General features: G+C 39.1%; 1 protein-coding gene across 5 annotated transcripts in view; it reads left to right on the top strand.

The window, feature by feature from the left end:
* Hipk3 (homeodomain interacting protein kinase 3) overlaps nt 1-17628 on the top strand; it is an 89438-nt gene that overhangs the window by 48670 nt on the left and 23140 nt on the right. For all 5 annotated transcript variants that reach the window (XM_031371215.1, XM_031371212.1, XM_031371211.1 and 2 more), the window contains exon 5: nt 17079-17085. In XM_031371215.1, the coding sequence (XP_031227075.1) occupies nt 17079-17085 (7 nt within the window). The remainder of the gene's footprint in view (nt 1-17078; nt 17086-17628) is intronic.

Raw genomic sequence — 17628 nt, 5'->3', positions numbered from 1 at the left:
TGTTCCCGCCTTTATGGTATTGGACTGAACCTCTGAACATGTACCTTCGTCATGGTGTCTGTTTACAGCAGTAAGACCCCAACTAAGACAGGTGTTTAGCTTGCATGCATATCTGTGTCCCTGGTGCCAAGGAGGCCAAAAGAGGATTGGATTGCCTGGAGCTGGAGTTAGAGGTGGTTGTGAGCCAGTATGTGGGTACAGGGAATGGAACCTGGGTCCTCTGGAAGAGCAGCAGGTAGTGCTCTCGTCTGCCAAACCGTCTCTCCAGACCCCTTTCTTCTATTCTGATAGCTGTGAAGTGCTCTCTTACCATTTGACTGGGGTTGGACTCATAGTCTTCTAAGGAAAGTGATACTGAGCATGTTTGTGACCTTGTGGGCTCTTTGCTTCTAGATGTCTTTCATTGTTAAAATGTCCTCTTCTAATAAGCAGAAATTGAACACATTCTGAGTTCATTCATGTAATATAAGTGTGCTTGCTTACCATAAGAATACTGGCAAGTGAGCAGATTCAGTATATATATATTTTTTTTTTTCTAAAAATATTGAAGTGTTAGAATCTAGTACATTATTTGCTTACTTAGAGCACTGTCCTTAGGGATTATGCCATGGAAAATTTCAGACAATATCTCTTTTAGTATTGTATCTAAGGGACTAAAAGCCATAGGAAGAAGGAGAATGAATTGGCCATGTCCTAAATAATGATCATTTGAAAGGAGTATTTGAATTAATGCACATATTGAGTATTAGATTTTTCCTTAGATGAAACAAAAAATAATATCCTTCCCATGTAATCTTCCCTGTTATTGTTGTATGTTCGTGCTTCATTATTCACATTTAATTCTTGTCTGATTTTTGAATTATTTTTATATGACAGTTTTTTATATGATTAAAAAATATTATTAACCAGAAAGAGGAGGAGGAGGAAGAAAAGGAAGAGGAAGAAGATGAATAAATAATAGAGTTGGTACAAAACCAGGACACTGGAAACTCTGAATTTTAATTTCTGTCATTTATAAATTTGGAGGCTTCTTAACCATACACTTCTACATAAATAGGTAAAGGGTCTATACTGCTCTTGTGTCCTATAGGTGTGGACTAGTGTACAAAGCTTTAATGTCTAAATGCTCAATGGTACAATTTAGGCATATGTCAAAAGCATTTTTTAAAGTATAGTTGTTTAATTCTGCACATGGTAGCTATAAAATACAGAATAAACACAATGCCTTGTAAGCTAGATTGATTAGTCAAGTTCTCTCAGACTTGAAAGGCTTTATGCTAAAAATAAGTGTACCTCTTATAGTCACTCACAGGTTAAAAGACTTTCATGATGGCCTTTAATTCCGTTCAAAGCATTTCAAAGGCTGTCAGTGTCTCCCATAGGCTGCCTGTAGCGCTGTTGGAAAGGTACATCTAGCCTCACAGGTGTACAATGGCAGTGGACTGTCAAGAGGACATGGGTTAGATGCCTGTCTCTCACACCTGAAAGCATATATGCCTATTTATTTCTTTGTCTTCAGCATCTTCCAGTGGCTGGAATTTAGTTCCCAAAATGTTATTAACAAGTGTGTTACCATGGAAGAGTGCCAGCTCTGTGCTGGTGAATAATTTAGGTGTCAGCTGGTGAGGAGAGATTGTGTTACTTAGACAAGACTCCAATGTATGTTAAACTTTGACATCAAATAGGAAAAAAATACGTCTTTTGTGAAAGCCCTGATTTACAAAATTGTATATATTTCTCTAAAATTAAAAGTTATTTCACTTAATATTTTTAAATTACAAAATATTTTTTAAAATATTGTTTTAAAAATTTCTGGATCTGGGTATGTGCATATGAATGCAGGCGCTTGCACAGAGCAGAGCTATCAGGTCTGGAGATAGCATTTATAGGTGGTAGTTGTGAGCTAGGAGTTGGGGACTGAACTTCTGCAAGAGCAGGAGGCACGCTAAATTGCTAAGCCATCTCTTTAGCCACACTATAATTTTTAAAAGCAAGCAAGCATGTAGCAAATTAGGAACATTTTCTCCCTTTATATTGTGGTTTTATTTTATAATTTCATAGAATAGGTTTACTCTTCAATCCTGTTTTGGATATAATTTTCAGATGTCAGAGAGCCTGCTTGTATAAACCTGCATCTCACAGGTATACTTTTATATTTTTATGAGACGTATTTTTAAGGTAGTGGTATATGCGTTTTGCTGAAAGATATTATATCCCCTTCTAAATATTACACTGTTCGGGTGTTTATAACTGTAACATGAAGGTGGCCTTTTGGGACTTAGTTTGTAGAGACTCGCCTGGCATGCAGGAAGCTACAGCTTTATCCCCAAGCTGTATGTATTGGGTGGTATAATCTCAGCATCCAGGAAGAGGGTGTAGGAGAATCAGCCAGGTGCGCACTAAGCTCTGGGATGCACCAGACCCTTCCAACCCCTTCTCTTCCTTGCCTACAAGTCTTTTTTAAAAAGGAAGAAAATACCTTTCTTCACAAGGTATTTTCATATAAGTAGGTCCAGTAGACAAACTCACAAAGTTTGAAATGGTTTAGCCACTTTTTACTAACATTAAAAGTATAGGTATGTTTTATGTGTCTTGTGTAGGTACTTTTTTTAAATGTGGAGAGTAAGAATATAAAATGAAATAGACATTTCTTGACTGCTTTGTCCTCATCACTATGCTAAAGAGTACCTCTGGCCCCTGGAGTAGCTAAAACAAAAATAGCAACATCATCTGCACTTTATGAGAGGAAGTTGAGATTCAGATTTGTTGAACAATGACGGAGTGCTGGGAATATAGGTGTGTGCTACCACACTCAGTTTAGAAGCAATTCTTTGATGTCTCTTTTTCCCTACTGTTTATGTAGTCACTGTGTGATGAGATCCTACTAATTTAACTCTATATTCCTGCATGTAATTTGCCACACTTTTCTCTGTGTCTTGTTTTTTGTTCTGGTCTGGACCTCTGTACTGTAATTTTTTCTTTAAAACACACACACACACACACACAAACACACACACACACACACACACAGTTAGATTTATTGTATGTGTTTCTTAGGGTTTCTATTGCTATGATAAACACCATGGCTGAAAGAAGCACTTTTTTACACTTCCACATCACTGAGGGAAGGCAGGTCAGGAACTCAAAGCAGGGAACTGGAGGCAGGCGTTGATGGTGAGTCTATGCAGGAGTGCTGCTGCTTATTGACTTGTTCTTCATGGCTAGCTCATGGAAGCTAAAAGAGGACATGTAGCTCCTGGAGCTGTGGTTACAGATGGTTGTGAGCCACCCTGTGTGAACTCAGGTCCTCTGGAAGAGCAAGAAGGACCTCTGAGCCACGTCTCTAGTTCCTCTCCAGCCACCTTTGATAGTGTACAAAATTACACTTTGTTAAAACAAATAGTTTTCTACTTTTGTTGTCCGTGCTTGGGGCTTAAAATTTAAGAAACTGTTGTCAACTTTAGGACTATAAAGGAATGTAACTATATTCTAATAATGAATTAATACTATGTTTTGATAATTTATTGTCTTAGTTCATGAGGAACTAAATATCCTGTTTTTAGACAAGGGTGGGATTTAAGTCATGAAACAGAACAAAAGCGTAGGATTGATGGGCTAAAAAAGCACAGGAAATTATGTTACTATATTAATTCACATGCTTATGATTCTGGTTCTTTACTTACTGTGTCACCTGTAGCAAGTTACTTTCTTTCTGAGCCTCAGTTTACTCATCTTGAAAATGTTAATATCTACTTCAAAGGTTGCTGTGAAGATGAATACATAATGCAGGTCAAGCACTAATGTGTTGGGACACTGCATGCACTTTATGCTACACAGAGGCTCGGAGCTATGCAAGAACGGCAGCGATGTGACAGGGAGCCTCCCGTGCTTATTTCTTGGTGGCTTACTTCTGATACGTGTTCTGCTGTAGTTCTTCAGAGCCAAATCAGTTGGTATAATGTAGTTAAATTTATGTGAATTCATGGCCATTTACCTATCTGTATTTATTTGAGACAGGGTCTTGTTAGCCTTAGCTGGCCTAGGAATCATTGTGTAGCCAGGCAGGGCTTGAACTCAGTCCATTTTCTTCAGTGCCTTGACCCCCTAAGTTCCTGTTATTTAGTATGGTAGACAGTAGTGTCTGATGCTGTGTAGTAGGTATGAACTAATTTAAATTCTTTGAAGTGACAGAAGCTGAGTCATGGCCTCAGCTACATTAGTCACATCTGAAGTGGCCAACACCTCAGGTGCATGGTAGAGACAATGTCTCCAGCGATGTGGACATCTGTTGGACAGGGCTATCTAGAGGCTTTGTGTGATATTGTTTCCTTGGTTGATTTTAGTTTTAGTATAGAAGGTGGGTAGTGGTGTTATTTCTAGGTCGGCTGGTCTTTTTGTTTACTCTGTGATTTTTTTTTCCTCGTTGTGTTTTGAAAAGCTTAGGCTAGAGCCCCTCTTCCCTGACAGTCTGAAAGGTAGCTTTTGTGTTTCCAGGTCAATCCGAGACAGTCGCAGGCTCTGGGCCACTGCCTTCTATCTATCCTTTATGCCATGCTATTAGTTAGCAATTGTTAGAACATGAGATGGGGTACTGCTCAAGTTAGATCTCCATCTTTATAGATCCCAGCTGCTACAGTGAGAGGCAAGCCTGTAAACAGACTCCACAGGTGCTTGCATTCCAGTAGAATGACAGGTGCCATTCTCATTTAATCAGAGACGCTTCCAGGACAGGTTACCAGAGTCAGAGATGTTAGAAAAGATCCCAGTGGCAACACAGCCTCCGCCCTTAGAGTGAGGACCCCTTAATTAAGTGTGCGTCTCCTCTTACTTGCCCCATGTCAGCCTCAGAGGTGCACGTGCTTTCCTTGGACTTTCCTCCTCTTCATGACACCTGGGAATCAGGCACAGTCGGGCTGCAGGTTCTTGCTGTGAAACTTTATCCCCTTTAAAGATCTAGGGATCTTTAAAGAAAGGATCCCCAACTCTGCCTCATTGGCCTGAATGCTCCTCAGAGCTCCACCAAGTAGCTTGCTATACACCTACATGTCTGTTAACTTTTCTATTTCTTCAAAGGCCTAAAGTGTTTCTCTTTGTTTCTGACAGTCAGTCCTGCTATGCAGTCCTGGCTTACCTCTGTCTCTTGACTATTGCTGGGATTAAAGGTGTAACACCCCCATTCCCACCAAGAACTTTTCTAGTTAAACTTCTTACCCAAAAGGAGAGTAATGTCACTGTAATGTCACTTTTGAACTCAAAACTTAACAATTATCTCAAGAAAATGTAGTTTCAATCCAGTGATATTTTCTTTTTATACTGGGATTTGTTTCTTAGAGTTTGTGTCTTTGTCTGTTTTAAGTTACTTTCTGTAGATGTTTAAAGTAGATTTTTTTTTTTAAAGAATAGTTTAGTTTCCTAGGAAGCTATGGACGAGATAGCGTTCCTGTGTACTCCTGTCTTCACACACAGTTGACTTCACACACCCTGCCTTCATGCACTCTTCCACCTTCTCACATGCACACCTCCTTTCTCTGGAGCTTTATGTACTCCCAGCACAAATGGCGATCCTACGTACATATTACCACTCCAAATCTGTACACCAGGCTGTTTATATATTATCTAGCTTTATAATTGGGTCCTCTTATTTTCTTTACTCGGAATATAATCCACAGCGGTGACAGTTATTTTTAGAGCAATTATCTCAGGGAAGTATTGGTTTTAGTAGGAAATCATGTATGGTCGATCATGATCTAGAAGTTTGATTTCATGTTTCCTTAAATCCCAGTTGTCTGGATTTAGGAGTTGCTTAATGTAGTTACCTATTTTGTAGGTTACAGAGTATTTGAGAATTTAATTTAAAACATTGAAGTGGAATGTATTTTGGGGAGCATTGTATCAAATTGGATACTTTATGTTCCCCAGTGCTTTTTAAATTTCATTTATTATTACCATGTGTGCATATGTTATATGTAGGGTGTGCACATGTAACATGGCTCAGGTGTGGTGGTCAGAAAGCAGCCTTCAGAGTAGGTTATTTCCTCAACTGCTTACCAGACTTTTATCAGCTGAGCCCAGTGAATATTTCTTTAAGGGAGCCTTAAGGACCTTCTAGTCTTCTTTAGAGACAAAACACACAGTTGTCTTGTTGGTTTAGAGTTCACTTTATTCCTTGCCAGGTTTATTCTTTAACGTACGTTTTTGTTGTGCTATTTTTCATAAACATAGAGGCAGTCACTCTAGTACTCTTAATTTTAGATGTGTTTTTGGCTGAGGAAATTAATAATATGCCACTGGCACTTGGTTTTGTTGTTTTGTTCTGTAAAAGCAAGTGTATCCCTGTTATGGGTATGTTGTAAAGTGAACTTATGAACAGTTATTTATCTATTCAATTCTGGTAGCTGATGATATTTAAACATTAATGCAGAGTTGTGGAGAGGGCTTGTGTGACTGTGGTACAACATGGTTAAAGTAGAAAAGGAACCAGCTTCATCTAGAAAGAGGCACAAGTGCCAGTAAGATGTGAAGTTCAGCCTTGACCCTTTTCGTAACAAACAGCCTTTTGCAAGAACAGATTCTGTCCTGTGATGCTAATGCATTCCCATAGACATTAGTCTTTTCATAGGTGGTGGCTGGCTACCTTCTAGCTGGCCTTTTTACATTGGAAGTTGTATTTTCCATGCATGAACCTTAGGTTATAAGGTATATGCATTACACAGCATCCCTAGTTTGTAAATGAATTGAGGCTAATGAAATGTCTAATTTGCCTAAGCCTAGAGATAGTAAGTATAGAACTTATGTACTTATTTGTTCATTCATTTTTATCTCATCGTTTGAATCCAGGGCTTCAAAGATACCAAGGAGGCCCATAGACCAGAGATACAATCCTTCTATATTTTTTAGTTTTGAAACAGGATCTCTCTAAATTGCCTGCACTGCCTTAGAACTCTGTAGAACAGTTGTTGACCCTTGGGGTCTTCCTGCTTTAGCCACCTGAGTAGCTGGTATTATTAGTCCTGTAGCATTGGAATGATTTTTAATTTTAAGCATCTATGTATCTATATCTATCAATCATGTATCTATGTATCTATCACTATCCATCTGTCTGTCTTATCTATCTTTTTGAGACAGAGTCTCTGTATAGTCTTGGCTGTTCTGGAACTCATTATGTAGATCAGGCTGGCCTCAATGCTTCTGTCTCTGCTGGGATAAAAGGAGTGAGTGTCTGTGTGTGCAGATTAGAGTATAAGCCTTGCTTCTGCCGTGTGGGTTCAGGGGATTGAACTCAGATTATCAAGCTTGAGTGCAAGCATTTTTACCTGCTGAGCCTTCTTGCTGGCCCTAGGTCTGGTTTATTTATTTACTTCTTTTAAAACAGTTTTTATTTTTATGTGTATGAGTGTTTTGCTTGCTCACCATTTGTTTGTCTGGTATTTGCATAGGCCAGAAGAGGGCACAGGATTCTCTGGAATTGGAGTTACAGAATGCTGTGAACACCATATGGGTGGCAGGAACGTACCCAGGTTCACTAAAAGAGCAGCCCATGCACTTAACTGCTTAGCCATGTCTCCAGCTCCTTATAAAAATTTGTTTGCTAAAAAGATAAACATTATTTGTTGTGATGGACATTTTCTTCCTTTCCCTTTTCTTTCTTTCTATCCTTTCCTTTTCCTTTCCCCTCTCTACCATTCCCCTCCCCTCCCCTCTCCTGCTCTCTCCTCCTGTCTTCTTCCTTTCTTTTCTTTTCCTTTCTTTTCTTCTCTTTTTTCTTTTCCTTCCTTTCTTCTTCCCTCCCTTCCTTCCTTTTTTCTTCTCTTTCTTTTCCTTCTTTCCTTTTTCTGAGATGGTCTCACTACAAAGCTCTGGCTGTCCTGGAACTTACTATATAAGTCAGTCTGGCCTTGGACTCACAGAGATCCACTTGCCTCTGCTAGTATTAAAATCATTGTGCCATCACACCAGGCCCCCTCTTTTCTTTCTTGTGACAGAGTCTCACTGTGTCCCTGGCTTTGAATAACATTATTGTGCTAATGTTAATTTCGTGATTTTTTAATGTATATAGCTTTATAAGTTTATACTTCCTAAAAGTATTTTTAGGAAGTATACACAAAATGATGCATTTGGAGTTAAAGGGCATATTATCTACAACTTGAATCTTTATCAAGTTTCTCAAAAACAGCATTTGTATATATGTAAAAGGACAGAGATACAAATAGGATAATGTGTTAATGTTTGAGGAATTTGATTCAGGGTATTATCTGAATACTGTGTAGTCTTTTTATAATTTTTTTTTGTAAATTTGAATGCTTTAAAATAAATTGTAATTATGTGTGTGTCTAAGAAGGTTAGAGAAATGTTGGACCCCTAGAGTCAGGTTTAGAGGTTCTTTTGAGCTTCTGATGTGGGTGCTGGGAATGGAATTCTATCCTCTTCAGGACCAGTGTATCCTCTTAACTACTGAGCCACCTCTCTAGACCAAATTGAAAGGTTTTTAGCCAGGCATTGTGGCTCATACCCGTAGAGGCAGCACTTAGGCATCTGAACAGGAGTGCTGTGAGTTCTAAAACTGGAGAGAGAGGCAGAGTGGGGAGGAAGGAAGAAAATGTTTTAAAATAGATTTAGATATAAGCGGTAAGTGGGGAGAGAGGGAGCCCACTTAGAAACAGGGAAGTTCAAAACTGGTCAAAAGGATCAAAGGAATCTTTACTGTGTGTAGGCTACAACAAAGTCAAGATATGGTTGGCTACTAGCAATGTTACTCGTCTTTCTAGTGTTACTGGTCTTTTCTAGGAAAAGAGTGAGGCTTCAAAGGTTTTATACATAGAGCTTTACAAATTTAATACCTTTTTTTGTTTGTTTGTCGAGACAGAGTCTCAGTGTGTAGCCCCTGCTGTCCTAGAACTGACTTTATAGACCAGACTGGTCAGAACTCAGATCCACATGCTTTCAAGTGCTGGGGTTAAAGGGATTTGCCAACACACCTGGCCCATTTTAGTATTATTATTTGAAATATATCTGTAAGAAAAGGAACAGGAACACATACACAACCCCACCATATATTGTCTCTATATGGCATGTTTTATGTTGAAATGCTCAGCCTTTGAGAGATGTCATCTAGACTGAGTTGAGAGGTTTCTTCTCCATGTCTCTTTCCTGTTTTTCTACTCTGCTGCAGTGAATATAGGGCCTGGGAGGTGTAACTTCCTGTAAAAGTCTCATCGTAATGGTAGAAGTTATTTATCTTAATGTGAAGTGGTTAAAAGAATGGACACATCTGAGCTCCACTTGTACTTCTTACTGCTGGGTGGTCCTGCCAAGGAGTGTGCTCTAGTGGAGTGCCTGCTTCTTCACTTGTGTGACTACCAAGTAGCTAATACTTTCTAAAGTATTAGAAACACTTTCTAAGTATTTTCTAATAGAAAATACTTAGTAGGGCTATGGAACATGTATAGCTCGACTCATAGTATTATATTAAGAATATACTATTATTTCTGTTATTGTATATATATTTTTATTTTTGGAGACAAGAGTCTCGTATCCCAGTCTGTCCTTAGTTCCCCAGGTATTGAGGATAACCTTGACCTTCTGATCCACTGTCTCCAGCTCCTGAATGCTGGGATTACAAGAGAGCACTACTGTGCCTGCTTCTGCAGTTTTGAGGATTAACCCAGGGCTTAGTTATGAATGTAGTAAATAGGTTCCCAGCTCTAGTTACTCTTGTAATTATATGTTCTTTAAATAATTTACATGGAGTGAAAAGTAGGATGTTGACATGTTGAGAAAAGAAAGGATTTGCCTGGAGGTGGGGCAGATTAAAGAGGTCTGGGTGAGCATGATCCAAGTATATGTATATATATATTTATATATATATATATATTGTGTGTGTGTGTGTGTGTGTGTGTGTGTGCGCACACACATGAAATTATAAACTATTAAAGAATTGATTGGCTTAGGAAAAGAGAAATATTCTGTCAAATTCAGAAAAGTGTTCTAACAAGTTTATTAGGTTACTTAGATGAAGATGGGCTGACTCCTGAGCACCTGCAATCCCTTGTTCATTCTTAGTAAATTTATTGGGCTGGGCGTGGTAGTGGCAGTACTCAAGAGGCAGAGGCAGGCATACCTCTGTGAATTCCAGGCCAGCCTGCTCTACAGATTGGCAGGGTTACACAAAGAATTCTTGTCTCAAAAAACAAAACAAAACAAAACAAAAAACCTAACAAAACAATAAAAGACAAAGAAAGAAACTTCTTTTATACATTACTATTTCTAAAATCACTGTTACTATGTCATGAAAGGCTGGTTGAAATCTCTGTTGAACATGCTTCCACCCCTGGCCTTGAGGGAATGTTAAAGACTACAACTAAAAAATCTGATGTCAACTGGATCATTCAAGCCATGGTCTCCTGTCTGTTACTATAGGTACTCTTGTCCACGATGTCAAACCCAGAGGAAATTACATCAAGATTCTCTTCACCCCCTTTTCTCTTTCTATATCTCTTTTCTTTTGCTTGTTGTGGAAAGTTACAGACTAGTTAATCATAAAAGGCTATAGTAAGTAGGTAGTTCCTTAAATTATGGATCTATTTTCAGAAAAATATATTTCTATAAGATTTATTTATTTATTATATAAGTATACTGTAGCTGCTTTCAGACACAACCAGAAGGAGGCATCATTATGAATGGTTGTGAGCCACCATGTGGTTGCTGGGATATTGTTCAGGACCTTCTGAATAGCAGTCAGCGCTCTTAACCACTGAGCCATCTCTCTAGCCCCAGAAAAATATTAGGTCAGTTAATATTTTCATTTTCTAAAATGCTATGAATTTCTCAATGGCTGTGCCTCCAGCTCCAGGGGAGTCCAACAACTGTGGCCCCCTCAAACACCTGCACGCACGTACACACACCTACACACAGACATACACATAATTAAAAACAAATCTTTTAAAAAAATCTCAGCTCTACTCTTATCCCTGATAATTCTGGGCCCTGCATTTCTTCTCTTCCTTTCATAGCAAACCACTTTAAAACTTGCCTCAAAAACAAAGATCTGTCCCTTTCTGTGCTTCTGTGGGTTGGTGGCACTCAGTCCAGCAGTTCTTTTATGTGAAACATTTTGCTTACCTGAGTTGTTGCAGTCTGTTTATAGAACATTTTCTTTAAATGATCAATGCATTAACAGTTAATTCTATGGCACCTGACCCATAATTAACTCTCAGTAAATGGCTATTTGTTTTTGTTCTAAGTCCTAAGATGTTCAGCTGTCTTAAATGCAATCTGGTTATCGTGTCAGAGGTCCTTGCCTGCTACCTGTTGAACTTATATATTTGATAATACCAAAAAAGTCCCTTAGTTTCATGAGCTATAAAGGCTTTGTTAAAATTCATTGCTTGGATAGAGAGCAGCTGCTGTGTGCCAGGCGGTGTTCCTTACGTGCTAGCATCACAACACTGGAACAAAAAGTCCAAGTCTTGTGCATTCATAGAATACTAGTCTGTTGGAGCAAGCAGAAAAGAGACAGTGAGCCAATATATAAATCAGATAAATCAGTTGTTGGAAAATGTTATAAAAGAACAACTAAGCAAGATATGGATGGAAAGCCAAATGCCACAGGGTGGTGATACTTCCTCTTGTGTAAGACTGTGAAAGGACCTTTGTAATAAAATGATCATTAAGCAGAAAGACAAATAAGAGAAGGGAATCAAGTCTTGCTTCTTGGAACAATCTTCTAGGTGTCTTAAGTGTAATGGTTTGAGCAGCTTTGAAGAGGTTTTTACGCCAAGACGATGGCAGGAAATATTGGTCTGGGGCTACTGTGAGGAATCATTCACTAAGATAGGATTCTCCTGGGGGTTCTGGGGTGAGGAATGTTGTGGTCTGGTTTGTGTTACCTGTCTTGCTGCTATCTTGATATGTGGGAGAAAACAAGGACAGAAACTGAAACAGAAGCTGATGATGCAATGCAAACAAGATGTCCATCTGGATTAGAAGTGTAGCAGTAAAGGTGGAGTAATGTGGTCAGTTCTGCATCTAGTTTGATGCTAGCTAGTGAGATTTGCTAATGGATGTGGAATGTGAAAAGAAGGGGCATATTTGACCTTCCTGGCTTGGGGACTGGGAGACCAAAGATTGGGGAAGCTGGAGGGTAGGAGTGGAGGACAGAAGAATCTTTTTTCAGTTTGTTCACTTTGAGATTTGAGGTGCCTGAGATCTACCTCCTTCCCTGTTCTCCGTTTCTCTCCCCTCTCTTTTATGTCTCCCCCTTTGTTGCCCCCCTTTCTCTTTCTCTGCTGGACATCTATCCTGGACTTTGCACATGTTAGGTAAGTGCTTTATCACTGAGCTATGTTAGTACTCAATCTATCATTTTAAAGGAAAGTTGCCAAGAAGTATACACAGTTTATTGCCATCATCTAATAAATGGTCACCTAAAGTGTATACAATGGGGTAGGTACTATTTAGCAATAAAAAAGAAATGCTAAGAATATGTTACATAAACAAAAGCTGGTTGGGATGTCCCACACCTCTAGAACTTAGGAGATAGAGTCAGATGAATCTCTGAGTTCCAAGCCACTCTGGACTGCATAGCAAAAACGGGAGCTAGCCAGGACTGCATAGTCAAACTCTTGAATGCAGGTTACAGAGTGCAGGCGATCAGTTTGTTGTGATTCCTCAGGGGGAGTAAATGTAGAAGGAGGAGGTTGGTGTTCCAAGTTAAGTGAGGCACAAGAATTAATGAAGTGAATGCTCCACTTCATTAATTCATGGTGCAGTGTGATTGGTTACTGAGAACATTATGCCTCTGTCCTAAAAACTGAATGCTTCAATGGTTGCACAGTTCTGTGACTGTTTCAGAACTCCTCAGGACTGTGCCTGTCTTGTCTGTTTTTGTCATTGTTGTTTGTTTTTAAAACCTCTCCCACACCTACCTCTATCTTAGAAGACCTGGATTGAGTGGTTTTAATGTTCACAAAAATTAATAATTGTTTTTATCTTGTATAAGTTGGTGTTGTATATCTCAGTTGTCTTTGTCCTGTCAAAGTCAGGAAAGCATGCAGGTGTACACACACTTATCATGAAGTGGCATAGAGCACACCTGCCTTTTAGTTTTACTTAGTGATGCCACTAACAGTCATCACTTTTATGTTGAAGAAATCATCGTTGCCTTAAGCTTGATGAGACCTGTGGTTAAGTCTGAGGCCTAACACATTAGCATTACCCTTACTTCATTAACATGAAGAAATGAAGATCTCTGCTTGTAATAGATCCCACTCTAGTGGGAGACATCTTCTGACCAGTTTTCCTTCCTACTCTACTTCTACCCTAGCACCCCAGGACCTCATGCTTGCTAGGAAAGCTTTCTAGGGCTGAGTTACATCCATAGCTCAATACTTCTTGATGACTATAGTAATAGCCCATGGTACCTGCCTATTATAGGTATAATTGTTTCTAGAACTGGACATTCTGAGTTCCTAAACCAAGACAGCCCTTTCCCTAACAGGGATGGGATTCTTTTGTTAGTAATTCAACATTTGACTTGAGCAAGTAGGTAAAAATGGAACAAAAAACCCTGAGATGTTCCATTAATAGCCATCTTTTCAGAGTGACTCTTACTTCACTGCATTCTTATTTGAAGAATTCTGAGCATTCCCTTCCAGAACTCTATCAGTAGTCTACCAGTCCATTCAGAGGTCTGTTCTCACTGAGGAAAATTTCCTTTCAACTTGCCAATTTTCAGGGCTAAGCTGTGTATTATATCAGTGTTTTGAGTTTTTAGAAAGACAGAAAGTGTAATGAACATCAATAGACCTTACTAAAAACACATGGCAGAAAAAGAAACATCATTTTATATATAGATATACTTGTTACCATGTGACCTCAACTTGGAGCTGTAGGGTTTAGATTGGACTCCTAACAGTGTGTAATTACTTATATAGTGAGCCTTCAGGCCCGGTTGACTTCATTGAATACACTTATTTAATTTGTGCCTTGTCTATGTATATTGAACAAATGATATGTATACAGAAGTCTTTTTATACAAAAGTGTATTTCCCAAGCTGGTGAAGAAATCAGAAACAATTTTAATCACTACAGTGACTTTATGGTGTTCTTACAATGCATAAGCTTTAAGTGGTGGCACATGCCTTTAATGCCCAGCACTTGGGAGGCAGAGGCAGGTGGATTTCTGAGTTCAAGGCCAGGGTGGTCTACAGAGTGAGTTCCAGGACAGCCAGGACTACCAGAGAAACCCTGTCTGGGTTTCTCTTTAGTTTGGGGTCTCTTTAGCTCAGCGTGACCTGCAATTCCCTATGTAGTCCACGCTGACTTTCAACTCATTACAGTCCTCTTGCTTAAGCCTTCCAAAAATGGATTACAGTGTGAGCTACCGCACGTGGCTAGTAGAAACCTTGTTTGTCTGTCAGGTTCATCTAGACTGTAGGTGCTTTATTGTGTTGCTCCCTACTTTTACATGTGATGATGTACACAGAAAAGGTATGCCATGGTGAATGACATCAATAGGGTTGGGACTCAAATGAACTCACAGAGACTGTGGCCGCAAGCACGTGACCTGCAAAGTTCAAGCCAGACAAATTGCTTGCTTGGAGAAAGGAAAATGGTGGGCAGAAAGTCCTATCCTTAGTCAAGAAGCTGTTTGTAAGTAAGCTGTCTGTAAGTTTGTAAGTAAGCTGTTTGTAAGTTTGTAAGTAAGCTGTTTGTAAGTAAGCTGTTTGTAAGTTTGTAAGTAAACTGTAAGTAATCTGTTTGTAAGTTTGTAAGTAAGCTGTTTGTAAGTTTGTAAGTAAGCTGTTTGTAAGTAAGCTGGAAGAGGGAAAGTCTGTTTGTTTCTTCACTGGAGTCACTCTGGGCATATTGACCACATTCCAGGCAGGCAATGTGCAGGAGGAGTTGGTCAATACAAAGCAGACTCCATGTTTTTTTCTTTTTTCTTTTTTCCCCTCCTCTCCTCTCCCTTCCTTCTTCCCTCCCTCCCTCCCTCCCTCCTTCCCTTCTTTCCTTCCTTCCTTCCTTCCTTCCTTCCTTCCTTCCTTCCTTCCAAGAAAAAGAAGTTGGTTATATGGATGGGATCTGGGAGGAGTTGGAGTTGAAAAAAAGAATATTATCTAAATATATTGTATGAAAAATTTGAAAAACATATTAATGGCTAAATAGAAATAGTTTGGTCACATCAGTGTTGGACTTGGTGATTGAATTTACCACATTATTATTATTATTATATATTTCATTGTACTGCTTTCTACTAAAAGATACACCAGGTATTCTGTAAAGAACTGTCTACTTCTAGGGCTGTAGGAAGAAAAGAACAACCTGAAATTGGACAGTCTTGGTATTCCAAAGCTCTATAAAAGCAGGAGGCCATGGTGAATGAGGCATGTTCCAGTGGCCAATTGCAGCAATGAGTCTACTGAATAATAGGAATTTACGAATTTATATTCACAGAAGGAAATACATGAATAGGTTTAAAGGTTATTATTCTTTTGAGCAGGGTCTTGCCTATATAGGTCAGTCTAGTCTCAGTTTGTGGTCCTGCCTCAGTCTTAAAAGAGTACATACCATACCTGACTCTAATGTACAATAAGGAATAGAAACTTTACACAATAACTTAGTTACAGTGGAAGAGGAAGAAAGTAACATCATATCAGTCAGTTAGTGAGAATGAAAATTAGTAGTGAAATTTAGTGAAACTGTATGCCATCCATAAGCGTGATGAGAAAACAGCATTCTCATATCAGATTTATAACATAAACTGGCTGTTGTGGAGCCACCAGACAGATCCACACTCAGGACATTTCTGCAAGTATCTGAATTGGGTCCCTTTTACCAGAAAGGACATTAATTATCAATACATATTATTTACATTTAGGAAGAGAGAGATGGGGTGGGGAGAGAGAGAGAGAGAGAGAGAGAGAGAGAGAGAGAGAGAGAGGAGAGATTGAGCAAGCACATGTTAGTGTATGGTATATGTATGTGTGCACTTAAGTGCACATGTGCACTTGTGCCACAGAGCATGTGTGGAGGTCAGAGCATGCTCCCTGGCATTCCTTCTCTTTTCTTCCCACATGGAGCCCAGGAACTGAACTCGGTTTGCTTGGTTGGTGACCTGCTTTCCTGCCGAGCTGTTTGATTCACCCAATATTGTTAATACAATTAGCCAATTTGCAATAGGATCTGAGGCTTTAATGGTAGAAATGTTCAGTGCTCAGTTCCTGATATTTGTGAATACTTGTGTCTGCAGTGGAAGATATCTGTGTAGGGGGAAAAGAGAATATGGCAACATGACCAGTTATTCTCAAATCTCTTAGGGGAAACTATTCATTGTTCTGTCCTTGAAAGTTAAACCTGCATATATGCCCCTAGACCTAGGATAACTGCAGTTCCTTTGCAGCTATACAGCTGTGCATGGAGGCTCTTATACATGCTAGTTCTCTTCAGAAAGTGGATGGAGGCTCCTGCCACATAATTGATCTGAGAATGACATATTTTTCCAAATAACTGAAGTGTTGTAAGTGCTAAGATGCATTTTAATTGTTCTATCTTTTTTTTTTTTTTTTTTTGAGATAGGGTCTCACTATGTAGCCCTGACTGGCCTGGAACTAGCTATGCAGACCAGGATGGCCTAGAACTCACAGAGATTCTCCTGCTTCTGCCTCTGGGATTAAAGGCATGCGTGATCATGACCTGAACAAGTAATATAGTTTTTTGAATTATTTATTTATTATATATATGTAAGTACACTGTAACTGTCTTCAGACTCTCCAGAAGAGGGCGTCAGATCTTGTTACGGGTGGTTGTGAGCCACCATGTGGTTGCTGGGATTTGAACTCAGGACCTTTGGAAGAGCAGTCAGTGCTCTTAACCACTGAGCCATCTCTCCAGCCCAATTGTTCTATCTTTTAAACCATACTTTTAAAAAATTAACTTAAGAAACTTCATATTGGTATGTATTGGTGTTTTGCCTACATGTAAATCTGTGCACCGTATGTGTGCCTGGTGCTTGTTGAGGCCAGAATAGGGCATAGGATGCTCTGGAACTAGAATTATGGAGAGTTGTGACTACCATGAAGATATTGGGAATTGAACTAAGGAAGAGAAGGCAGTATTCTTAACTACTGAGCCATTTATCTAGCCCATACTTGTACTCTCAAAACTAAATGAATACCCTTAGTCTCTAAGGATGACTAAGGACACAGTTATGTGACTGTTGTTCATTACTGTTATGTTCTGAAGTCACATGGAGGTCTAGATTATTAGCTTCAGTAATTTTGTTTCGTTTGGTCTTAACTTTCACTGCCTGTTTTTCAGTTCTTTTGATATCACAAGTGTTTAATATTTTTGTCAGCTTTTGTGTATTATTTCTAATCTGCTGTAGCTTGAAAAGCAAGGTGTGTGTGTGTGTGTGTGTGTGTTTCAAGTGTTAACAGATGTTGTTAAGGGAAAAGCTCCTGGGGAAGAGATTTCATTATGGAGCTGTTCTTGGTCCCTTCACATTACATAGGATTAGGATTGGGGTTTGAAAAGTTCTCAGAGACATAACTATAAACATGATTTTTCTGTCATTTAGAACTTTACTTAGAATGTCAAATAAAATTAGGTAATTTAAAGTGAAAATGAATC

Source organism: Mastomys coucha, unplaced genomic scaffold (genome assembly GCF_008632895.1).
Source record: "Mastomys coucha isolate ucsf_1 unplaced genomic scaffold, UCSF_Mcou_1 pScaffold15, whole genome shotgun sequence".
NCBI lineage: Eukaryota > Metazoa > Chordata > Mammalia > Rodentia > Muridae > Mastomys > Mastomys coucha.
The sequence above is the reverse complement of the archived record's forward strand: the minus strand, read 5'-3'. Positions and strand labels throughout refer to the sequence as shown.